The sequence below is a fragment of the Aspergillus japonicus genome (genome assembly GCF_003184785.1).
Source record: "Aspergillus japonicus CBS 114.51 unplaced genomic scaffold BO86scaffold_49, whole genome shotgun sequence".
NCBI classification, from domain to species: Eukaryota; Fungi; Ascomycota; class Eurotiomycetes; order Eurotiales; family Aspergillaceae; genus Aspergillus; species Aspergillus japonicus.
Genome location: NW_020291686.1, coordinates 75,392 through 97,988, shown reverse-complemented (window position 1 = coordinate 97,988; position 22,597 = coordinate 75,392). Strand labels below are relative to the sequence as shown.

Here is a 22,597-nt window from a genome sequence, read left to right as displayed (position 1 = left end):
GCATTGTGACTGGATGTTGTTGTTGGTGTTTGGGTGGTTAGTTGGGGATGTTAGTATAGACTTGGCTTTGGTGTCAGGTCTGGTGGGTTATGGAGGAGATGAGAGTCGAGTACAGAGTGTTTTTTGGGGCATATTTATAGATATTTCTGTCAAGGAGTGCGATGGGTTTGGGAAACTGTCTGTGGGTATATCCCGTTATACTGGGAAGATTGCATCATGTTTGCTGCGGACCAGATACAGCTCAAAGAGTCCTCTATGGGGAAATCCACATGGCGCTCACGAGACAAAGATTGAGGAATGGAATTGTCCAGGACATCGAAGTCCAGAGACTCCAGTATTCCCAAAGCGAATGGGCCCTTTCTATAGAGGATTGTATCCTGTTGCCGACGAAGTCCGATATAGACAAAGTCTTCAGCACATAGACTCATCTTACTGGAGAACTCAACTCAAGATCTCCAGGACAGGAGGAACTAGTTGCCCAAGGAAGTAGTTGGGGTCGAATGGAAACAAAAGCATATTGGAGAGATTCCGCTACATCTCAAGCAGATAATGAATGTGTTGGTAGACTGTCACCAAAGACAAAGCTTCGTTTAGGCAAAACTCCTGAAGTCCAAGTCTGTTAGCGGGGGTCTTTGGCTCGATAACCTCGAAGACAAGCAAAGGTTTACCGGGAAAAAAGGTCACTATCAACATAGACTAAAGGTAATACCACAGGTAATACCAGGGGTATTTATGCCTTGTCAAGGCTAATATTCCAACACTGATAGATACTTTAGATCACCTATTGATCAGTCGGAATTCAGCTCGTCCTGCGTAGATTGCCGCAAGCGCCGCACCCTCTAGCGAGCCGTCCAAGGTAGCAACAATGCTTCCGCAGTCGTGAACAAGAGCTACTGCGAATACACGCAAAGGCTACGTTGCCAGGGTTTGACAACATGGCTGAATAGAGTATTGTGGAACAGATGGGCCATCACCAGGAAGATGAGGACTGAAGAGATGAACTGCCGATGGCCTCAAGTGCCGCATGGAGGAAGAGGAATCCAGCTAGAGAGATTAAAGATGCTACAAACTACGAAGAGGAGAGAAGGCGGCAGTCCCGACTTAGGGCTGCAACATCTTTGTGATTGACAGCTCGGAGTTTCCCGAGACTGACAGTCTACCTGCGAAGGTAATGTAAGTGGTTATCAGTACCGTCGGCAGTACTCGCAAGTCGTTTACAGTAAAAAGGTCCACACCTCGCGATGAAGGACTTGCTAACAAATAGGGCAGGCAGGTCTCCAGACACAGGGTGACAGGATTGACTAGAAGGCGCCTCCTCCCAAGTGGGTGGAGGATGCTTCGGCGACCGAACAGAGTAATGCATGATTCTCCTTATTGTGGTTGAGCCTAGCGAGAATAAATGGAGCATCACTAGTTGCGTAATGCTCAGAATCCTATTATAAGTAGTTTTCCATTGAGATTGAATGTCCTAAGCACGCATGGCAGAAGTTCGGTGCGGGTTCTAGCCCTGACAGGTATTGGGACCCGGGAACGTGGAAGATGACCACGCGACGTTGTTTTGGATGATAGAATATATTTTGGAACCAGTGTTTTCTGAGGATGTATTTCAACTCGCTGTTTTGTCTGTCCTCGGGCAGAATTTGCAGAATTTAATGGGTCAAAGATAGAAGGGGTAGCTAGTTTACGTGGAGCTTGGGTATGACTACCTAGTAAGGTCAGTGTCAGTTTGCCTATTGTCAGAGTCGCGAGGCTCGGTTAGAAGAGATGACAGCCATGTAAGAACAGGAATAGCACTGGGCCATAGCATTTTCCTCCTAAAAGCCCCACTTGAACACGGTGCGGAAGAGTGCATGCAATGTAAAAAAAGAAAAAGAGAAGCCCAACGCGGGGGTTGAACCCGCAACCTTGAGATTAAGAGTCTCACGCTCTGCCGATTGAGCTAGCCGGGCTGATTTGTTGAAAGGCATTGTCACTCTTGGTTATATAATCCAAAAGCAGAGCCGGAAACAAGAAACCGCCACATCCACCCAAGGAATCGATGTCATTCTTGCGTTGACACTATACAAAGCCTTGGATTCGCCCATGCGGTCGCATATATGTGGAACGTGGCCGGACCGAAGTTGCTTCTCATCCATCTTCCTCACGCATTTTTTTTTTGGAAGACGAACCTGATTACATGTGACGCCATTCTCCTACGGTCTTGGGCAAGACCCCTCTTGTTGGCGCTGGAAATATAATCCTATGCCCCTTCCTTGCTTTTCGCACCAACAAAGCCAACCAGGGTTACGCTACGGATTTACCACCCTTGTAGCCTGATTCGACTATGCTTGTTTTGCATGTGCACCTTTCAGCCTAGCCACTGCATGAGAACACTAGTTACTGTACCTCAGCATCGCCTCCGTGCTAGCTGCAGGGCAGCACCACACCACGGGAAATACTTCTCTTGACCGTCATTGTGGCCCAAGGACATGACCAGAGACCGGATCGAGGATTGTGCGATTTGAATTTAACCACCGTCACCAAGGGGCAAGATCCAGAACCGCCTCCCACAGATAAGCGATTACGGTACAGTAGCGGTGCCAGGAAGGAATGCGAGGTGCGATGACGGCAGCGTAAGTCAAAACACAAAACAAAAGTCAATTCATTGAACAGGGAAACACAGAAAGACTGACTGATGAGCAGGTTAATTGTATGTATGAGTAGCTGGCTCTGAGTCAAAGAGATGCATGCATCATGACCTGAATTGCCGGGTCGAAATTCACCTATCCGAGCCCCTCCGTTCACAATCGATGAATGCAACTGCTGGGACTTTTTCAAGCGCGCAATACCGAAAGATGAGTTTGCGAACTCGACCGCCTGCCCATCTCTGAGAATACTGTACATGGCACCGATTCAATGCCGGCAAAGAGCATAGTATGGTGATATCACAGATAACCTTATTTGACACCAGGGCACGAACCACCACCACCACCCAACATGACAACCGATCCAGCCATCTTTTGACTTCTAGAATCGCTGTTTCCGATGTTACTGAAGATCCGAGGGATTGATTAGGTTTTTGAATGTTTTTTTTTTTTTTTTTTTCCTTCTTTCTTTCTCCTTGCCCCTTTAGCGATTCCCGTGGGTATGAAATCCAATCCACGGCCGCTGGCCCAAAGTCACAACATCATGTTGTCTCACGGGGCAGCCTGGAGTCATTGTCCATTGCCCATAATAGGCAAGGGTGCAGAAGGGGCAGGCTGAATAGAATAACTAGTACTAGGTAGGTAGCTGAGTCGAGGCCTTAGGCTACCTATCGTGCATCGGCCACGGTGGCTTCTCAGCCTATCAATCGGGGCCGGAAAATGCATCCGCTGAGGTCGGCGGGCGGGCAGGGCTTCCAGACCTTTGCAGCGGCGCCGACGTGTCATAGTTAGCGCATGAGTTTTCATCTCCGGTTTCTCCTAAACAAAAACACTCGCCGCTTATCAATGTTCTTGATGGCGCTGCAACAACAACAACAACAATTCCAACAACACCAACCACCACCACAGCATAGCACCCTTCTGCTCCCCCCTCCGTCCGACCCTGAATGACCCACCTTTCTTTTTTCTCATCTCGTCAGTGAGATCGAACATCCTTGCCCCTGAAGTCATGGCCCAACAAGGGTCCGGCTCCACGACAGCCTACCGCCCTCTCGCCCCGAAGCCGACCCTCTTGCCTTCGAAACGGGGGGCATCCGATCCTCCAGAGCCCCCGGGGCCTTCCAAACCGGGGAACGCCAAGAAGGCACTCAAAAGATCCCCATCGTCCTGCGAGGGGTGTAGAAGGAAGCGCACGAGAGTAATTGCCCCCTTCCCTTCCCCCTCCCCTTCAAATGCTGCCTGTTGGTGCAAGATGAGAGAGAGAGAGAGAGGATGAGAGCATCCATCTCCCCGAGGAGATCCTCACTGCATACAAAAACAGTCCCCCGTCCCCATGTCCCTGCCCTTACCCTCTTTTCACCCGGTCATCCTATCTATCTATCTATCTACTCTTCTAACAACACGCCTTCCCCCGACCCAACCGGGGAAACGGCACTACCCAATAGTGTACCGCCTATGAAAGCGGGGTGCCATGTACCATGTGCCAAATCCACCAGGTGGAATGCGTGCTGCTCCCGCACAGCGACAGGCGCCGGAAGACCACCATGGAGTACATGCGGCGGCAGGCCGTCTACTACCGGGAGTACCTCGAGCAGTTCATCCGGCTGGCGCGCTCCGACGACCCGGCGATCATCCTGGCGGCGATCGCCATCATCCAGGCCCACCACTCCGAGGAGGAGACTCGGGCCCTCCTGGACTCCCTGGTCCCGAACGACGGGAAGCCCATCCTGCCCGAGGAGGAGGAATTAATCAAGGCGATTCGAGAGAGGGAGGCGCAGGCCGCCTCCACCGCCGCCGGCAGCAGCGGCGGCGGCGGCCAAAGTAAAGATAGCGCGGGACCTGGCCTGGACCCGTTGCCTGAACAGGATTGAGGGGGGGATTTTGGACGGGGGAGGAGCTACGCTTCTCGTTCTAGCCCTCCCTCTTTCTACCTCGCTCCCTCCCGGGTGAGAGAATTACCTATGATAGCCCCTTATACCTATGGGGTATCGCTGGAGAATGATTGGAGGATAGAACGAGGGAGAAAGGCGCGCGGAGGGAGAAGAGATGAAGCAGGACTGAATCGCGGCGGAAACAACTGACAGGAACAATGCAAGGGACAGTCATAGGAGGAGTGAGCTACTGCGTTAAATTACTGAATTGTTGCAGAGACACGAGCGGGAAGTGGTGGGGGGTTTGTTCTTTTGTGCAATTAGCTTTGACCAAACATTTGCCTGCGCATAAACTGAATGTTGAACACTGAATGCAATCCGAGGAGCTGTCACTGGTTTATCTGTGACCGTATTGTCCAGCCCGCCATTCTATAGACCGTCTTATATATGTTATGTCAAGTGTATTGTTCAACTTAGGATATATTGGGCAAGGCTGCGGTACAGTACATCAGTTCAACAGGAACACCAGAAGCGGTCCGAGAATAAGCAAGACAAGGCATGGCGAGAGAACCAACGCTGAGAAACCAGAAGGGTTGCGGCAGGATGTAGCATTTTTCTTTTCTTTTCTTTTCTTTTCTGTTTTTTTCTTGTTTGCTTGTTGGTCTTTTGGGGGTTTGTTTTCCTTTCCCCCCGTTTTCAGACTGCAGCCCCAACCCAGTCATTCATCTTCTCGTGGAGCAGGACAGTGCCCGGGATATACCCGACGAGAGACGGCTCGTTCGAGAAACTGCCCACCTTCCTCAAGTATTCGTACGTGGTGCCGTCGCCAAAGGCGAGGTATCGCAGCTCCTTCGCGTAGCCCGCGCGTAGGGGCGCTTCGGCGACTGTTAGGAATTCCGCGGGAGGCGTCGAGAAGTCGTCTTGCATGTCGATGTAGAGGACTTGCAGATTGGGGAGGGAGAGGGCGGACTTGATGGCTTCCTGTGGTTTGGAGAGAGTTGCAATCTTGTCAGTCTATGCTTTCATGACAGCTGTTTGAATGGAGGGAGGAGGAGGAGTCAAAGGGCAAAGGCCAAAGGCCAAAGAGCAAGGGACAAGAAAAAAAGTCTCTGACCGCGTCGACCTTGTCTTGTCGGATACGAAGCTCTTCCAACTGCGGGAGCTTGGTTGCAATCAGACGCAGCAACTCTACACAGGAGCAGGGTCGATCTTCGTGGCACGGTAGGCTCAGACCCAGCACCTTCAGGGTGGCCCCATGCTGCTGCTCGAGCACCTCCAAGAGCGACTCGGAGGCCACCATTTGACTAGACGTTTGCCCGCGGATCGGGATGCCATGGAAGACCTCCAGCCCACTGAAGGCACGCAGGAAGCCGTCGATCGAGTTGTTGACGAGATCCGTGGTGAGCCGCACAGGGCGGAAGTCCGCCTCGAGGCCGGCGTCCCAGAAGTCCCGGACGGTGGTGGCGAGCGAGTCCGGGTCGAGGAAGTCCAGGGTGACAGTGGTGAGTTTGGACGGTCGCAGCATGGCCCAGAAGTCGGCGGGCGTGACCCCTAGGGCAGCGAAGCCGCGCAGGTCCAGCAGGTGGAGTTGCGAGGCCAGATGTGTGGGCCAGCCCTCGAATAGGGTGCTGACGCTGATCCCGGAATTATTATCCGCCCAGATCGTGAGTTCCCGCAGGTTCGTCGCGCTCCTGACGGCCGTTCCCACCGATCTCATCACGTCCACGTCGTCCACTTGCACGAGCGAGAGCACCGTCAGGCTCATCGAGAGCTTCATGTTCAACGGGGGTCGGAAGAAGGGCTTGGGGGTGCAGTCGGTGCCCATGCGCAGCTGTAGATTCCGAAGCATCGGCCGCAAGACGACATTCGAGACCAGATACTGAGTCAGGGAGACCTGCATATCCCAACTGTGGGTGTGTGTCGCCCGCATTAATTATCGAAGAGTCCCCAAGCGTGGTTGCGGAGCGTGCTGGCTTACACGAATTCCTCCAAGTTGGGCATACGGACTACGCAGCTGCAGAGAAGACTGCTGAGCAACCTGGCTGCCGGGGAGAGGATTCTCCTCGGCGCAAGCCAGGAGTCGATCGAGGCATACGTCGAATACCAGGTCCCAGACACGATCACTCGCTTGATGAACCCCATCTTGTCGAACTCGGGGTGGCCAAGCGTGTCCAGCTTCATCAGAAGTTTGTCGTGAGAATCGATGTGTCCAGGGCTATGGAAGCGGACTGTGTGGTAGAGGTAGGGGTTGACAAGACCATTGAGCTCTCGCGAGACACGAGCCAGAGCAGCCATGTCGCTATAACTCAACTGCCACTCATCAGTATTCATCAGTTGTGGCGGGTGGGAGGCAGCACTTAGGGCGAATTGGCTCACGTCTGACCATAACTCATCCATAAACAGCCGAAATATGACTGCCATCGCAACGAAGATACTATGGAGTTGGGGTTTACGAAGGGCACAAAGTGTAGGACAAGATTTTTACAGTGTTTAACTACTCAGACTTTGGTTGTGATGTCATGAATCATCATCTGAACTGCATGTAACTAACGTATCTTGACCCATGAGTGATTGCTGGTTCACATGTTACACCATCTAACTGCTCGACGTTTCCCTCGACCGAGAGATTCCCTGGATCCCGGGTCCGAAACCTGAAAGCGGCACGGAAATAAGAGTACCTTATTCAAGCTTAAATTCCAATCAGGAGACACCCCGTTGTGACCACTGTTCCTCAAAATGAGGGGAATCCCGACGCCCAGGATGAGGTCATGTCGTAACCGAACAACCGAACCCACACTGCACAAATAAGGCCCGTCCCGGAATCTATATCAGCGTGGGCTCGGATTGGTTCACCCAAACTGCCAGCGTGTTTTAACACCTACAGTACCGTTGGACCAGCTGCTGTCACTGCCACCGAACTCCATTGGATCTGGTGCGCAGCTGATGGAATCATGTAGTTCTGAAGGGAATATGTACTGTACAGTACACAATTGCTAGTGGTTGTGTGCACCCCCTGACTCCCGGCCCTCTCAATCCACGGGTAGCCCTAAACAAATGCCTCCTACAGAACGCCTCCCAATCCTTTCCAAAATCCGCCCCAATCCAATCACTGAAGTCCACTCCATACCGATTTCCCTCCTCGAAGAACCCATACGTCCCCAGCATCTGATACCCCCACGTATTGAGCAGATCCTGCACGCCGCCCGCGGAATCCCGATTCCAGAGCTTCCTCGCCAACCCCAGCCATCCATCGAACGCGACCGGACGCGTTGCCCACGCTCGACCATCCTCCGCGTCCCCCTTCTTCTCCTGCTGCTGCTCTTGCCTCCGTAAAATCCCCAACAATTCCTTCGAGCTCATTGTGAAATCCGCGAAGTACGTCGGCCGATCGCGAAAACGCACCGGGTCGTGCAGCTCGGCCACCAGCGCGGCCCACAATATCGAAGGCCGACATGCTGACACGCTTGGTAGTCTCGATCTTGCTCAGTGTGAATATGTGAATAGTCTCAATGTGACAATCGGTGATCTAATAAGCTTGGCTCCAAGAAGACGTCGAAGGACCCAGGGGTGCTGTTCGCATGTCCACTGTATCACGGTGGAACCCGAAGCCGGAGATGCCACGGAAAAGATATCTGGTCTCGCGACTAATGATTTTTGTATAACGTTACTGCACTTTGCCTAAACCCACAGACAACAAGCATTATATGACATCGTAACTAGTGCATACACAAGGCCATTTTTATCGTCATCATAATCGAAAAACCAAACAAGGTCCAAGGCATAGTCGTGATGTTTCCTCTCCCAATCGCCACTCGAGCATTAACCAAGCAGAGAAAAGAAGTGATACCAGTTCGCGGTCCAATTTGTTCGTAATGTATCATCAAGCGAGACAATTCAAACCCACCGTGAGAACAAACATAGTCCTAGCGGAAGTCCGAGTCCACCCCGTTCTCCGCATACACCTGCAAGCTATACTTGGCGAAGTTGCTCTTCTTGCGCATCCGCTCCCCGTAGCGCGACAAGAGTGGCGGCACGATGCAAAATAGCGTCGCTACAGCAGCCAGAATTGACATCCCGACGTTCGCGCCCAGCCCGTCGAACATGGCACTACCGAACAACGGGAACGTGGCGGAAAGCAGAGACCGGACGATGGAGAGGGCGGCGAACCCGCTGGCGGCGTAGCTGAGGTAGGAGTCGGCCATGTACTGCGAGACGACGACCTCCATCTCGTTCAGGCCGTAGCCGGTAAAGAAGAGGGCGACCACGGGGACAAACCAGTGGATGCCCGCGCCGACTGGGGGGATGGTCCAGGCGAACCACCACAGCGACAGGGCGAGGACGGGGGCGCCAATGTAGATGCCCGTCAGCTTGTGCTCGGGCTTCACCTTGAGGCCCTCCTTCAGGCGTCGCTGTGTGACGCGGTAGTCGAGGATGCGGGTTGCGATGTTCGGGATGAACCCCACGCCGAGGGCGAGGAAGGGCAGGCTCGAGTCCTCCGTGCTGAAGCCGAAGGCCTCGAAGATGGGTGGGAGAGCCTCGGCGAACAGATAAATAAGGGCTACGCAGACAGAAAACACCATGGTCACGACGAAGACTATCGGCTCAGTGAAAAACAATCGTAACGGTCGGAAGAGTCCTACGTGCGCAAAGGTGCGAAGGTCCGGCATGAAGTCGGGGTTGAGGGCAAGCAGCGACTCGTTACCGGTCAACTTCCGCAACGCTTGGACCTCCCGGGCCAGGATCAAGGATGGTCGCGACTCTTTGATGCACATGAGCATGGCTGCGAGAACACAGGTCACGATTGCTCCGATGTTGAAGACCCATCTCCTGTAACTTCGTGCGTCAGAAATCGGCGCCAAAAGTGAGACGGGAATTCGAGCCAACATACCACCCGTATCGATACGTGACATAGGAGCTCATGATGGGTCCCGCACTGACTCCGAGACATGCCATGGCAACATAATACAGCATCACCCAGATGCGATCCTGTGAATTAAACAGGTCTTCAATGCTTCCAGTAATGACTATCGTTGGAATGGCAGACAAAAATCCAGTGACCAAGCGTCCTATCACCAGAGCGCTGGCCGAGGGAACGGCGCCGATCAAAAGGCAGAAGACACTGTACAAGAGAGCACTCAAGACATAGAGCCGTTTCCGACCAAACGTTTCCGAGTATGGTGGGAAAACCACGCCGCCTAGACCTTGTCCCAGAAGATATCTAAGACATGTTAATACCGCGCCGGATGTGAAGAGCATAGAACCCACGTGGAAACATATAAAAACAAAGTGAAGGTTTTTCCGGTGCCTAGCTCGAGCTGTGCGGCCTTTGCAGTTGCGGCCTAGTGACATATTAGCTGATGCGCCGCACACAATCCCGATCATTGCAATGTTTGGACTCACCCCGGAAGTACTCATCGCAGTCCTACAATACTCCATTAGCAGATGCCACGGAGTCGACTAGGTATGCTCACGTGAAGAACTCCAGAAGACCGATCACGGTTATGTCATAGGTCTTGCGTGCTGGGTGCCAGTTGCGTGGATGCTTCCTGTTGGTCTTACCCCATCGCAGGTGAGCTCCATCTGGAGTCAGCTCCAGCCCATGCTCCGTTGCAAGACGATCTAGGTCAGTATAATTTGCAAGTTTTAATTCACCCATCGTGAAAACATTGATAAACCTTGGTCATCAACCTGGTTTGCTAGGTTGATTTTAAACGCCCAGCACAAGAGCCCTAAACAAGGGATACATACCTCTTACACTGGGCCAAAGGGGTGGTCACTGCTGCCAGGCAGATCAACATTCACATCTAATCGATAATCGCTAGGAGCCAGCTGCCTAGAGAGAACTGGAAAGACAGCAGAGTACAGGGCCATAGCCGACGGACGCACGGTGACCATACACCAGCTGTCCTGTGCTACCTGAAGCCTTGAAGTTGAGATGCCGAGGTGCCGGCTATCATTGGCTCAGGTGCTAGGAGTCAGCTCCTTTGCATATGCTTCAAGACGATACTGAGTCGTATACACGCCACGCGACTCACGACCCTGTGCTTGTACACATCAGCATCGTCGCGTCCGCGAAGACAAGTGGGTCGCCTGATGATGTTCAGGGTCACGAAGACCTGGCGCCGGTCGAAAGGGTCAAAGCTTCAGCTTTATTAAGATGGCGCTGGGATCCGGGTACATTGGGCCTGGAATGTGAAAAAGCGAGGATCAAGTACCCGGCGCTTATAGTTTGCGACGAAAAAAGCAAGCTTCCAACGCGTTCGATGTCGGGGTGATGTCGGAAAATAATTGGGCGTCCAGAAGAAATGATATCATGCTGCCCCTTGGGCGCTTCCCTTTCAGGTATGGGATCATAGCTGAGGATGTAACATGCGACCAGCCAGCGCGTATAACGTGATGGATCAACCCTTTGGCACGCTTCAGCGGCCCCAGCCGGGATTTGTAATGCTGTTCGCAATTTCTGGATCGTTTGATCACCCTGAGACGAAGGGAGGATGATCCTCATTCTGACTCGTCATCACTTTGAGACGGCAATCCTATAGGACAGGGTACACAGTATTAGCTGAAAGTTTCATAACGCATGGATAAAGTGATAGAGGACAGATTGTCTGGGGAGCACAGCACATCCCAGAGAAGGGGAGTCGGACTGCGGACGTACTGTAGGTACAGCACACTTAATGTTGGTGGTTGGGAGGGAGAATGCAAGCCTGAGGCAGAAATCGTCTATGCGCGAGTAGGCGGTCACCAAGGCGGCATTGGACTTATCCGTCCATGCACTGCCATCGCTGCTTTAGTCGTTCATGCCGCTTTTGCATCGGCCATGCCTTTACTTCTTGAGCTCGATGGATGATTTCTGTGACCAATGCATCTCGGTCTTCAGGCTCCGTAAAGTACTCCCCGTATAGACTCACAGCAACCACACCATTGACCAGAGCCGGCTTGCAATCAATGTGATTCAGAGCAATGCCACAGATTTTCAAAACAATGGAGCGTACTTGGGATTCCGTCCTGCGATGTGCCGCCCGGTTTGCGTTTCTGGTATTGCCCGCAATTCAGCAAGCGACATCGCTCTTCGTGATAAGGGGTAGACTCACTCAAGGTGCGGATTCTCGGCAGTCAAGATCATTCTTGATAGCTCAAGGTGCTGGCTTCCTGTTATTTGATCCTCGGAGCTATACCAGATAGTCGGAAAAGGCTGGCCCTGCAGCTTCTCCGCTCGCTTTTCAAGGATAGGCACTAGTTTGCTTCGACACGCGTCCACCAGTTCCTGTTCACGCCGCACAAGCCGCTCTACGCCAATCAGCTATACTCGTTCCCCTGGGTAAATCTGGTGACGGCAAGACAAACCCCATTCATCAATCGATCGGTCTTCCCAGAAACACTTCGTGACCTCGCTGGCGAGCATGATGAATTTATTTGCGACCGATGCTCTTCTCCAGTCCTGGGGCTGAAACTGCATGATCGGAGCACGTTCTCTGGTGAGCGCGTAGTATACCTCCTGTCTGACCGCGATCCAGTATGCTGCTGTTGCCAGCGACTGCTCGACGCGATGTGACATCATCGACTCGATGATTGTCTGAGTGATGGCTAGAAAGTTGACTCGGCTGTGGGCGGCAGTCTCTGCAGGCCCTTCGTCGTCCATATCTTCCTCCATCTCCTCATACTGGCGCAGGATGACTGCGGCGACCATGATATTCTCTTGATCGACCGGGTCCGATACGTCGGGAAACTTGACAAGGTCGGGTATACACCTTAGTGTGTATTCCACCGCGGTGGCGTCTTCCATATCCGTGAGTAATTGTCCATGGTACACAATCCCTTGCGGGGTTTTGTACTGGGGAAGACGAGCCAGATGCCGCGCCGACACAGCAAAAATAGCGTTTCGCACTGTCGAGCAGTGCCGTGCTCGTCGGGGGACTTCCAGTCGGAAGTGCCTGAGATGATCGCAATGATCGAACTGCGCCGTGTCAGGACCTGGCCCTCGACGCAAATAGGGCTCAACATACCCAGGGAGAAATCTCCTCGACAAAGTATCGAAGTAGACAAGCCTCTTGCAAGGATGCCTGGTGTGCCAAATAGCATGGCGACTCATCGCCATGCCTGCGCTTGAGTGCGCTGGAACGGCTGAGATCAGATGATGATCCATTGGCTTGTTGGCGATTCTGGACAGCCGGGGCCGAACGTACGACGGATGCTTCCGTGCTTTCTTGCAAATGCCCTGAGCTTAAGCACTGCAGCACGGGGCCTCCTTGCGTCAGGAGCGAATGCCCCTTGTCCATTTCGAATTGCCCATTCTGAGTTGTGAATCGTGCATCGGGAGATCCCGACGATGACGAGCCAGTTTGTACCCTTGCTCCTCCACTAGTCTCCGGCGAGGACAACAGGGCCCCGTAATGCTCCTCGTAAGCATGCCGAACCAGGTGGCGTGTCGGCACCTCCAGCCCATTGGAGACGTGCTGCTGTCCGAATAGTGACTTCCACCGCTTGGGCTCACTGCTCACCCAAGCCTGGTTTCCCGAAAAGCTGGCGTCGAAGCCCGCCGTAGATCCCTGTCGGAACGGTGACTTGCGTGGGACCGGCTGGCAGGTCCAGCCCTTCTCTTTGCATCGCGTACAAACTGGCCGTAGCCTATCACCTGAGGTCTCACACGGGGTTGGAGTTAGCGTAAGGGGGTCCGGAAAGATTGTTGGTTTGTCCATCACTCACAGCGCACGTGCTTTTCTGGATAGATGGATGGATGGATGGTTGATTAGCGAGAGCGCCTGGCTGAATCACTGTGGAGGTCAAGGCATACCTCGACAGTTGGAGCATGGGGTCTGAGGAGTCGATGCTTTGGCTGTGGCTGACATGGTGTTGGGAGGTGGATGTGATGGAAGTTTTGGTTTGTTGTGGAACTTCAAGTCGACGGCGGCGGTTGCTCTTTGCAGTCAATGTGCAAGCGGGGAGGGGAGCTCAACCCCGCACCCGCACTCATTTCCCCACATCCACTCTGAGGAAATCACTCCGATCGTTGCTTTGGAGGTCTCACTGGAGACAATCTTCATGACAATGCTGGACGATCATCACTCAGTGTTCGCTGCTTAGCGCCGCTTGATCGAGAATAAGGCACTACAGGATAAATTCGTCTCCCTCTGGTTTGACTACGACAGAACTGCAAGCGTTCCTCGATGGTATCATAGTGTGTGCTACGCCTGCCAACAGAAGTTTTCTTAGATGATTGTCCAAATAACCAAGCACAATAACTCCAGTAATAGCTTCTAATACTCGTCTAAAGTAGTCGCTCGTGCGCCGACACGGCACTGCATATTGCCCATTTGGGCAAGTATCGGCGGAGTTTCGGGGGGCACGGCGGGCTCAGAATTACCCGATACGGCAGGTGCCGGCGTGCCGCTTGGTTGTCTACACAGTATTCAACTCATGCTTGTATAAATAGGGCGAAGTCTTCTCAAGAGATTCGTATCATGCTTCTCTCTGTCATCAGCACACACACACACACTCTCTCTCTCTCGAACAACTCCATCCTACAAAATCTTCCAAACATGACCCGAACAACGAACCCTCTCAAGATTGCCGTTGTCGGTCTTGGTCGCATGGTATGGGATGATTCCTACTTCCTGGACAACCCCAGCACTAACACTCATTCAGGGCAAACGCCATGTTCACACCCTCCTGTATCGCGTCCCTCACGCCCAGGTGGTAGGAGTATGCAGCTCCGACGCGAGCGAGGTCAAGTGGGCCCGGAGCAACCAAGAATACAGCGACTTCGGCATCACCGTCTACGACAACTACGACCAGATGCTGGATCACCCGGGTCTGCAGGCCGTCTGGATCTCCAGCAGCACAGATGTGCACGCCAGCCAATCGCTTGCGGCGATCGCGAAGGACCTGCATGTGCTCTGCGAGAAGCCGCTCAGCACCGACCTTGCAGAAGTACAAGACTCCTCTCATCCTTCACACGACGCTCTACTAACAAGACGGCCGCAATCAGGCACAATCCGTCGTCGACGCCGCCCGCGCCAAGCCCTCGCTCAAGGTGATGGCGGGCTTCTCCCGACGCTTCGACGCCTCCTACCGCGACGCCGCCGCCAAGATCTACGACCAGGGCGCCATCGGGACCCCGTTCCTGGTCCGCTCAAACACCTGCGACCTGCGCGACGAGACGGGGTTCTTTGTGCGGTACGCTGCCCGCAACGGCGGCATCTTCGTCGACTGCGCCATCCACGACATCGACCTCTCCCTCTGGTTCCTGGGGAACCCGACCCCGAAGGCGTGCTGGGCGGCCGGCACCCTGCAGCATCACCCGGAGCTGCGCGCGCTGTCCGACGTGGACAACGCGGTCGGGGTGGTGGAGTTCGGGGGCGGCAAGATCGCCTACTTCTACTGCTCGCGGACGCAGGCCCACGGCCACGACGTCTGCACGGAGATCACGGGCACGGAGGGCAAGCTGATGGTCAACGTGGTGCCTCGGCAGAACCACGTGGTGCTGGCGGATACGCTGGGGCTGCGCCACGAGGTGCAGCCGGAGTACTGGGAGCGGTTCGAGCATGCGTTCGCGCTGGAGGCCAACGAGTTCATTGCGGCCGTGCGGGAGGACCGGGAGGTGCCGCTGCCGCTGGAGGCGGGCATAAAGGTCATGCAGATCGGGCAGGCGCTGCAGCATGCGTTGTTGTCGGGGGAGGTGGTGCGGTTTGATGAGAGTGGGACGCGGTTGAACTAGACTTAGGGTCTTGCTACGCAGACGATGTCGGGGGTGATTGTGCAATATAAAGTTCGGCTTGGTGCTCAAATGCCTGACTTGTTCTGTAGGCCCCGTTCCAGTCTGAATTTTGGAACTACTTGATTCTTCTCTTGATACTCGGCACCATGATGAGATCGCATTGTTAGACACCGAGCATTTACACAAACCACCATAGAAGATGTGACCGAGTGAGTTACTGCCTGAGGCACGAAGGCGGTGTTTGCTCAGGCGGGACTGCGGCATCTCGGGGAATGGCTTTCCACGCATAAATTATGGTGCTAAACCCACTCACCGTTCACACAGCGTGTGGGCTATAACAATCGACCATAAGCATAAGCACAAACGTCCGCATAAGCATACCCCGCCAACCACAAAACCAACTTCACCCTCACTTCATCTTCACAGTACCAACCACCACCACCACTACAAAATGTCCACCGCCCAACTATCCCAAGCCTTCCCCTGGCTCCAATCCCCAATCCTCATCAACGCCCCGATGAGCGGCTTCGCCACCAGCTCACTCGCGATCGCCGTGACCCGCGCCGGAGGCCTAGGATACATCGGCTTCCTATCCTCCCTCCCCGAACTCGAGACCGAGTTACAGATCGCGCGACAGAACCTCCCGCCCCCACCCAACACCGACCTCCTGCCCATCGGCCTGGGGATCATCGTGGCGGTCACCGCCCCCTCGGCCGTCACCGCGCTGGTCGCCGAGTACAAGCCCGCGGCCGTGTGGCTGTCCTTTGGCGAGCCGGCCGATTTCGCCGCGTGGACGGACATGATCCGCACCGCGTCGCCGCACACGCACGTCTGGATCCAGATCGGCAGCGTCAAGGCAGCCATCGACGCCGCGCGGGCGTGCCGCCCGGACGCGCTGGTCCTCCAGGGGTCTGACGCGGGCGGGCACGGCCACGCGCGCGGCGCGAGTCTGATCGCGCTGCTGCCGGAGGTGGCGGATGCGCTTGCGCTCAGCGACGAAGTCCAGGCGGTGGACGGGAGCGGGATCCCGCTGATTGCCGCGGGCGGGATCGTGGACGGCCGCGGGGCCGCGGCGGCGGTGGTGCTGGGCGCGGCGGGGGTGGTCATGGGCACGCGATTCCTGGCCGCGGAGGAGGCGGTCGTCCCCGCGCAGTACCGCGAGGAGCTGTTTCGGGCGTCGGACGGCGGGGAGGCCACCGCGCGGTCGCGGGTGTTTGATGAGATGTGGGGCCCCACTTTCTGGCCGGAGATGTACGATGGTCGGAGTTTGGTGAATCGCTGGTATGAGAGGGAGCAGCAGGGGGTCGGGATTGAGGCGATCCGGGCGGAGCTGCAGCGGGATCTCGGGCGGCTGCGGGAGACGGAGGGCGCCTTTGCCGATACGAAGAGCCTTTGGGCTGGATCCGGGGTGGGGCTGGTGAAGAAGGTGCAAAAGGCGGCGGAGATTGTGGAGGAGGTGAGGGAGGATGCAAAGAAACGATTGCAGGCAGGTGGTGCTTTGTTTTGAGCATTGGGGGTATGCTTGTTTCTCAATTGGCCGGTTATTTGCGTGTATCACTCAAGGTTGCTTGAGAGCATTGGCCAAGTCTACATGTAAGATCTTGATCGACAGCAGGTGTTTCGGCCTATACATGAAAGGTGACCTGTATTGCATGACCCAGGTGACAAGCTCGTATACTCGAATTCAACAAACGAGCACGTCGACACTAAACACCTCCAAAGAACTCCTGGCGACGATCAATCTCATCTTGAACACTGCCTAATTTCTATCCAATCTGATCCCATTCCCTCCATCTTGTCCCGATAATAAGCTCATAATCTAGCATTTCCGTGAATTCCGTAAATTCCGGGATCATGCAGGACAACACTAAGCAAAACATGGCAAGGATCGACTTTCCTCACGCAAATAACCTACGATCATCCGGGTAAATCGGGATAGTTGAGCAAAGCTCCACCGAAGCTACCAGGTAGGCTCAGGTCAACTACAACACATAAAAGCCCGACCTGGCCACTATCACACCCATCACCATCACCACGAAACCACCTCCCCAACCCAACCTCAATCCACCATGAGCCTGCAACCCCCCAAAGTCGCCTTCGTGACTGGCGCCAACGGCATCAGCGGCTACGCCATCGTCGAGCATCTAATCCGACAGCCCAAAGAAGAATGGTGCACTTCCCCTGACCCCCCGCTACCCCAACGGTCTACAGCACATCTAAAACAACCCAACACAGGTCCCGAATCATCGTCTCATCCCGCCGCCCGCTCCCGGTTCCCTGGATCGATCCCCGCGTGGAATTCGTGGCCGCCGACTTCCTGCGACCAGTCGCGAAACTAATCGCACAGCTGGAAGATATCTGCGCCCCGGTCACGCACGCATTCTTCACCTCGTACGTGCACGACGATGATTTCCGCGTCCTCAAGGACAAGAATATCCCGCTGTTCCGCAACTTCCTGGATGCCGTGGATGCAGTCTGTCCGGCGTTGCAGCGCGTGAGTCTGCAGACCGGCGGGAAGGTGAGCATCTCCTTTCTGTCTTGTTGATAGCCTTCCGGAAAGTAACGCGACACAGTACTACGGCGTCCACCTGGGGCCCGTCAAAGTGCCGCTCGAGGAGACCTTCCCGCGCTACAAGGACCAGGGGTATAACTTCTACTACAACCAGGAGGATTACCTGCGGGAGGTGCAGGGCCGGCGGGATACCTGGTCGTATAATATCATCCGGCCGAATGCAATTAATGGTTATGCTCCGCATGGTGAGGGCCTCCCACATACAAATTACTCGGGCAAGGAGGAGAAAGCAGCGGGCTGATGACGCACACAGCGAACGGCATGTCCGAGGCACTCACCGTCGCGATCTACATGCTGGTCTGCCGCGAGCTCGGCCAACCCGCGGCCTTTCCGGGCAACGAGTACTTCTGGAACTCGATCGACGACAACTCCTACGCCCCGAGTCTGGCCGACCTCACCGTGTGGGCGTCCACGCACGAGCACTGCAAGGATGAGGTGTTCAACCATGTCAACGGCGACGTCTTCGTCTGGAAGCACATGTGGCAGGATGTGGCCGAGTATTTCGGGGTGGAGGTTCGTTGCTCTCCATTGATCAAAACAGATGCGGTGCGGAAATATTGACCATGCTGTAGGCACCGGAGCCGAACTTCGAGAAGGCCTCGGGGCAGGCCAACACCCTCAGTAACGAGATTGACATGGTGGAATGGGCGAAAGACAAACAAGAGGTTTGGGAGAGGGTCGTGCAGGAGTATGGAGGCAAGGTGGAGGCTTTTGGCTGGGGTACCTGGGGCTTCTTCAACTGGGCGACCGGGAAATCGTGGTTGACTATCTCTTCCATCAACAAGGCGAGGAAGATGGGTTGGACGCGACACGATAAGACGTTTGATACCTGGATTGAGACGTTCCGGTCCTTTGAGAATGCCGGAGTTCTACCTTCGCACAGGGCTCTGACCGGGGGAAGGAATCGGGCATAGTGGTTTGCTGAGCCCAGCGATCACTGGACAAAATATTCAAGACTGAGCTCTAACCTAGAAGATGCTATTTTTGTTGACCGTTGAATGTTGAATGTTGAATGCCATGTGCTGGCGCTTGAAGCTTTGTGTCTAGTAACATTCCTTGTGGTGGTGCGGGACTCGCGTAGAAGAACAACGAAGCGGCTCCGAAATATCGATAGGCCAATTGAGGGCGTGACTTCGATTAAAGAGCACTAGAGCCAATAACGCATTGTCAAGAAAGTAAAGAAGGTGCCTACAAAGACTCCAAAAGTTCTTTCGCATACCCCCAGCCTCTTCCAAAAAGTCACGCCAAGTACGATAAGCCAGCGGCAAGAATGACACCAACATCTTCAGGGAGATAGCCCTGATCCGCCTTCACATTCCACAGCCCACGCCTTCCCCGGGCCATCAAACCTCTTCATCCTGATCCATACAGCGCAGAGAAGGATAAATACTACACACCAATCCCACCGCGTCGTCGCCCTTCAGCCAACAAACAGCCAAAGATCACTACAACCATCTCACTCTTCCAGAGTACTGCATCACACCAACCACCAAAATGTTCCTCCCTCCCAAACACATCGTCCCCCTCCTCCTGACCACACTCACAACCCTAACCACCGCCTCCCCCGAGCAAAAGCCGGCTTACCGAATCACCTCCCCCGCGGACTCCGCGATCCTAACCCCCAACACCCCCAGCGTGATCGCCTGGACCACCACGCAACGCACCTCAGCCAAACTCTCCATCCACCTCGAAACCACCACCAACCACACCAACCTCTACACCATCGCCACCAACATCACCAATTCAGGGTCTATCTCCTGGTCTCCACCAGCCCGCATCCCGCCAGGCGAGGAGTACATCATCGTCCTCGACCCAACCACTTCCCCGGACAACACCACCACCACCACCACCTCTCCATCTACCTCAAATCTCACCCCAGAAGAAGAAGAAACCTACAAATCCCCCCCCTTCACCATCACCGCCCCCAAATCCCCACCCAACAACTCCACCTCCACAGCAACAACCAACGCCACCACCGCAGAAGAACCAACCTACTACCCGACCGAAAACCAAGCCATCGCCCGCGGCACAACCACCATCGTGACGTGGCCCGTCGCGCCGGACCGGAAATCCGGGCACGTGAGCGTCTACCTCACGGAGGGGCAGTCGGAGTCCACCGCCACGAATGTGTCGACGGTGGCCACGCACGTCGCCAACTCGGGGAGTCTGGCGTGCGTGCTGCCGGGGAATCTGACGCTGGCGGAGGATTACCGGTTTGCGGTGATGGGGGCGCAGGGTGGCGAGGATGTGCGGTATTCGGCGGTGTTTCGGGTGGTGGATGGGGATGAGGAGGAGAATAGTGATGGGAGGGAGGACGGGGACGAAGGTGAGGAGAATGAGGATGAGGATGAGGATGATGATGGGGTGAAGGATGTGCAGGAGAAGGATGAGGAGGATGAGGGGAATGAGGCTCATGCTGCGGAGACGAGTGCTACGTCTACGGAGAGTGGGCTCGCCACTGGTTCGACGGGGGCGTTGAAGTCGGATTCGACGTGGATTGCGACTGCGGGGGGATCCAGGGTGGTGAGGACTGGGGGATGGGTTGCGCTTGGGATGGCGGGTGTTTCGTTGCTTCTTTAGGGTTGGGCGTGTGGCTCTACTGAGCGAGGCCGTGTTGCATCTTTCTGTCGGGGCTTTATTAGCGTGGATTGGTTAGCCATTGGATTATGATAGTAATATGTTACACAATGTTGAATCTGGCTGAAGCTGCTTCATATTCGATGTATTCACTTACCGTTCTCACCCTTCTCAGCTATAGTGTAGTCGTCTGGCACCATTGGCTGCTATCTTTATCTCATCTTGCCAACAGTGACCGTGCGATGTCGTGCAGCCATCGGATTCGTGGACTTCAGCACCGAGAGCCGTCACAGTCACTGGATCTCTGGGTCGTAACCCTGCTAAAACGTGCGGCACGATGGCTAGCGCTCAATCAAGACCCTGTCAAGCAGGCCATGGCGTCCTAGGTTCCTCTCGTACCCCACGCAAGAAATCCGGGTAAATCCGTTCGAAGACCTCACCACTTCAGCGTGAAGTCATTCCATGAGAGACCTCTACATGCCAAGAACAGGAGAACAAGGAGAAGAGGCGAGAAAGTCACCTTAGCCTTGGTAAGACAGCATGGCACGGACGCTGAACACGACCCATGACTCCATTCGCCAGCAAGCAAAGGTCCAGCCAAGTCTCACAAAGTGATACTCAGACCAGGCCTGATAAAGTGAGAGGCAGAATGCTCCACCTTCGCTTCCCTCTGCTAAAAGCAGGCACTACAGAAGCTGGCCCCACTTTCAGGGTGCTTCCTCTCAGATGGGATGCGGGGTTCGTATTAGTCGCGATCCTCGACCCCGGGGATACCAGAAACTGCTTCAAACCTAATCGTTAGAGCCTTATGGAAATCTAGCTCAGGAGCAGTCTGGGAGTTCGGTTCGAGAGACCCATCCCGCCGGGAAACCAAACAAACGCCTGCCCAGATGGATCCATGTGGCGATCCCCGTAGGTCTGGTACTTAATCTTACGAGGCGGCCAGCCCAATACGCCGGGCAGTTGAGCGGCTGTAGTACCCGCTATCACGGCCATACTTTACGAGAACTCGATCTTCATCCTCAGAAGCAATGTCTGTAGCTCGTGAATCTCATCAAGATCTTCTTCAAGCATTCAGTCGTGAGATCAGAGATCGCATCTCTGCAAGACGAACGACCCGGTCTAGACCTGGGCACCTTGTCTATAAAATGCTCAATGCATCCTGGACAACCCTGTATTTTTTCTCCTCATCATCATCAACAACAAACAATCACAGAGCAACACAAAGAGCCTCACCCAAATCCCTTCGGACCACCCATCCTCAATCAAGATGCAGTTGAAGAACATCCTCGCCGTCTTTGCCGCCCTCAACCTCGTCACCGCCGCCCCGACCCCCGACGAGGACGACCTCGAATTCATCGACGGTCCCGAGGGAAGTGCCGATGAGTTTGATATCGTGAAGCGAGGCCAGGCCACTTTCTACTGCAAAGGGGCTGTCGTCAATAGCAAGGATAAAGGTGGCGTGGCCGGGACCAAATGCGGGCTGTCGTGTAAGTGCTAAAACACCGAGCGCTCATTTGTTAGGCAAAGGACAGTTCTGACAGAGCGGGTTCAAAAGATGACTATGGCTGCACCAACCTCGTGTGCTACAGTGGCAAGTATATCGCCTGGCCAGCTCCAGTACGTTATCCTCCACCACTCCAGTCTTCAATGCAAGGAAGCCACTAACACACTGGGACCACCAGAAATATGGCAAGTGGGATTCCTACATCGTCTGCAGCTAGACGCCTCAGCGTGGCTGCGAGAACCGAGCGATGCACTTCTGCTGTGCTAGCTCCATGTTGTGCAATGCATTGGAGATGATCTACCCCAAGGCAACGATTCTTGGTGAATATGGATCGTGAGGGAAAGCGGAATTTTGTGTATTGGTGTAGCGACGAGCGAAAACCGAGAGGAAATGTAATCAGTATTCCTTAGTTGAATTGGATTTATTATTCTTTTTCAATCAAGTCACGAACAGTGGATAATATGATCCAGGATGATGTATGCCAAGCAGATTAAATCTTAGGGCTAGATAATCAGTGGTCGATCCGTATGTTCTTCCATGGAAAGGTCGGATTCGCCGTTTGCGGTCGGTCGCGCCACGAGCTGGAGCCCTTGTCCGTCCCACAGCTCAAAATGCTTTTCCAACCAGGCTTGCATTATATATTCCAGTTGCTAAGATTCACGATGACTTTTCGTTCCTCGAGATTTCCGCACTGCGCTCTTCAAGCACACGGAGAACCGGGATCGGCGG

The 22,597-nt window shown here is 54.4% G+C and overlaps 9 protein-coding genes and 1 non-coding gene across 10 annotated transcripts; 6 read left to right on the top strand and 4 right to left on the bottom strand.

Moving 5' to 3' along the window:
- Positions 1-1,876: 1,876 nt before the first annotated feature.
- BO86DRAFT_t220 lies at positions 1,877-1,949 on the bottom strand. The gene has a single exon. It is a non-coding gene; the product is annotated as a tRNA-Lys (tRNA).
- Positions 1,950-3,335: 1,386 nt separating this feature from the next.
- BO86DRAFT_411841 (Zn(II)2Cys6 transcription factor domain-containing protein) lies at positions 3,336-4,845 on the top strand. The gene is made up of 2 exons (XM_025674610.1): positions 3,336-3,822; positions 4,070-4,845. Exons 1-2 carry the CDS (start codon positions 3,634-3,636, stop codon positions 4,493-4,495), a joined length of 615 nt encoding a protein of 204 aa, XP_025525002.1. The 5' UTR covers positions 3,336-3,633; the 3' UTR covers positions 4,496-4,845.
- A 346-nt stretch (positions 4,846-5,191) lies between these two features.
- On the bottom strand, positions 5,192-6,826 carry BO86DRAFT_421049 (uncharacterized protein; the record flags this gene model as incomplete). Its single annotated transcript, XM_025675254.1, has 3 exons — positions 5,192-5,476; positions 5,610-6,402; positions 6,474-6,826. The coding sequence occupies 3 exons, from the start codon at positions 6,824-6,826 to the stop codon at positions 5,192-5,194; spliced, it is 1,431 nt and encodes a 476-aa protein (XP_025525001.1).
- A 1,592-nt stretch (positions 6,827-8,418) lies between these two features.
- Positions 8,419-10,151, bottom strand: BO86DRAFT_319202 (MFS multidrug transporter; the record flags this gene model as incomplete). Its single annotated transcript, XM_025668241.1, has 5 exons — positions 8,419-9,322; positions 9,384-9,713; positions 9,761-9,834; positions 9,896-9,917; positions 9,967-10,151. The coding sequence occupies 5 exons, from the start codon at positions 10,149-10,151 to the stop codon at positions 8,419-8,421; spliced, it is 1,515 nt and encodes a 504-aa protein (XP_025525000.1).
- Positions 10,152-11,256: 1,105 nt separating this feature from the next.
- On the bottom strand, positions 11,257-13,344 carry BO86DRAFT_449883 (uncharacterized protein; the record flags this gene model as incomplete). The annotated part of the gene is made up of 6 exons (XM_025676759.1): positions 11,257-11,530; positions 11,590-11,785; positions 11,843-12,452; positions 12,502-12,657; positions 12,913-13,094; positions 13,290-13,344. 6 exons carry the CDS (start codon positions 13,342-13,344, stop codon positions 11,257-11,259), a joined length of 1,473 nt encoding a protein of 490 aa, XP_025524999.1.
- Positions 13,345-14,034: 690 nt separating this feature from the next.
- Positions 14,035-15,212, top strand: BO86DRAFT_436529 (Gfo/Idh/MocA family protein; the record flags this gene model as incomplete). The annotated part of the gene is made up of 3 exons (XM_025676019.1): positions 14,035-14,088; positions 14,141-14,425; positions 14,484-15,212. The coding sequence occupies 3 exons, from the start codon at positions 14,035-14,037 to the stop codon at positions 15,210-15,212; spliced, it is 1,068 nt and encodes a 355-aa protein (XP_025524998.1).
- Positions 15,213-15,553: 341 nt separating this feature from the next.
- On the top strand, positions 15,554-16,764 carry BO86DRAFT_343948 (NAD(P)H-dependent flavin oxidoreductase). Its single transcript, XM_025669167.1, has one exon. The coding sequence runs from the start codon at positions 15,664-15,666 to the stop codon at positions 16,717-16,719; it is 1,056 nt and encodes a 351-aa protein (XP_025524997.1). The 5' UTR covers positions 15,554-15,663; the 3' UTR covers positions 16,720-16,764.
- Positions 16,765-17,210: 446 nt separating this feature from the next.
- BO86DRAFT_458021 (SDR family oxidoreductase) lies at positions 17,211-18,781 on the top strand. The gene is made up of 5 exons (XM_025677261.1): positions 17,211-17,382; positions 17,448-17,730; positions 17,786-17,969; positions 18,038-18,297; positions 18,357-18,781. The coding sequence occupies exons 1-5, from the start codon at positions 17,282-17,284 to the stop codon at positions 18,696-18,698; spliced, it is 1,170 nt and encodes a 389-aa protein (XP_025524996.1). The 5' UTR covers positions 17,211-17,281; the 3' UTR covers positions 18,699-18,781.
- A 361-nt stretch (positions 18,782-19,142) lies between these two features.
- Positions 19,143-20,364, top strand: BO86DRAFT_436523 (uncharacterized protein; the record flags this gene model as incomplete). The annotated part of the gene is made up of 1 exon (XM_025676018.1): positions 19,143-20,364. The coding sequence occupies exon 1, from the start codon at positions 19,279-19,281 to the stop codon at positions 20,362-20,364; it is 1,086 nt and encodes a 361-aa protein (XP_025524995.1). The 5' UTR covers positions 19,143-19,278.
- Positions 20,365-21,631: 1,267 nt separating this feature from the next.
- BO86DRAFT_402123 (uncharacterized protein) lies at positions 21,632-22,085 on the top strand (the record flags this gene model as incomplete). Its single annotated transcript, XM_025673827.1, has 3 exons — positions 21,632-21,851; positions 21,920-21,981; positions 22,047-22,085. The coding sequence occupies 3 exons, from the start codon at positions 21,632-21,634 to the stop codon at positions 22,083-22,085; spliced, it is 321 nt and encodes a 106-aa protein (XP_025524994.1).
- Between the last annotated feature and the right edge of the window lie 512 nt (positions 22,086-22,597).

Excerpts from the sequence above, each read along its gene's own strand:
- BO86DRAFT_458021 (XM_025677261.1), top strand. The coding sequence starts at position 17,282 with ATGAGCCTGCAACCCCCCAAAGTCGCCTTCGTGACTGGCGCCAACGGC. Across the intron at positions 17,383-17,447 it reads CGACAGCCCAAAGAAGAATG|GTCCCGAATCATCGTCTCAT; the intron begins GTGCACTTCCCC and ends AACCCAACACAG. Across the intron at positions 17,970-18,037 it reads TAATGGTTATGCTCCGCATG|CGAACGGCATGTCCGAGGCA; the intron begins GTGAGGGCCTCC and ends TGACGCACACAG.
- BO86DRAFT_411841 (XM_025674610.1), top strand. The coding sequence starts at position 3,634 with ATGGCCCAACAAGGGTCCGGCTCCACGACAGCCTACCGCCCTCTCGCC. Across the intron at positions 3,823-4,069 it reads GTAGAAGGAAGCGCACGAGA|TGTACCGCCTATGAAAGCGG; the intron begins GTAATTGCCCCC and ends ACTACCCAATAG.
- BO86DRAFT_343948 (XM_025669167.1), top strand. The coding sequence starts at position 15,664 with ATGTCCACCGCCCAACTATCCCAAGCCTTCCCCTGGCTCCAATCCCCA.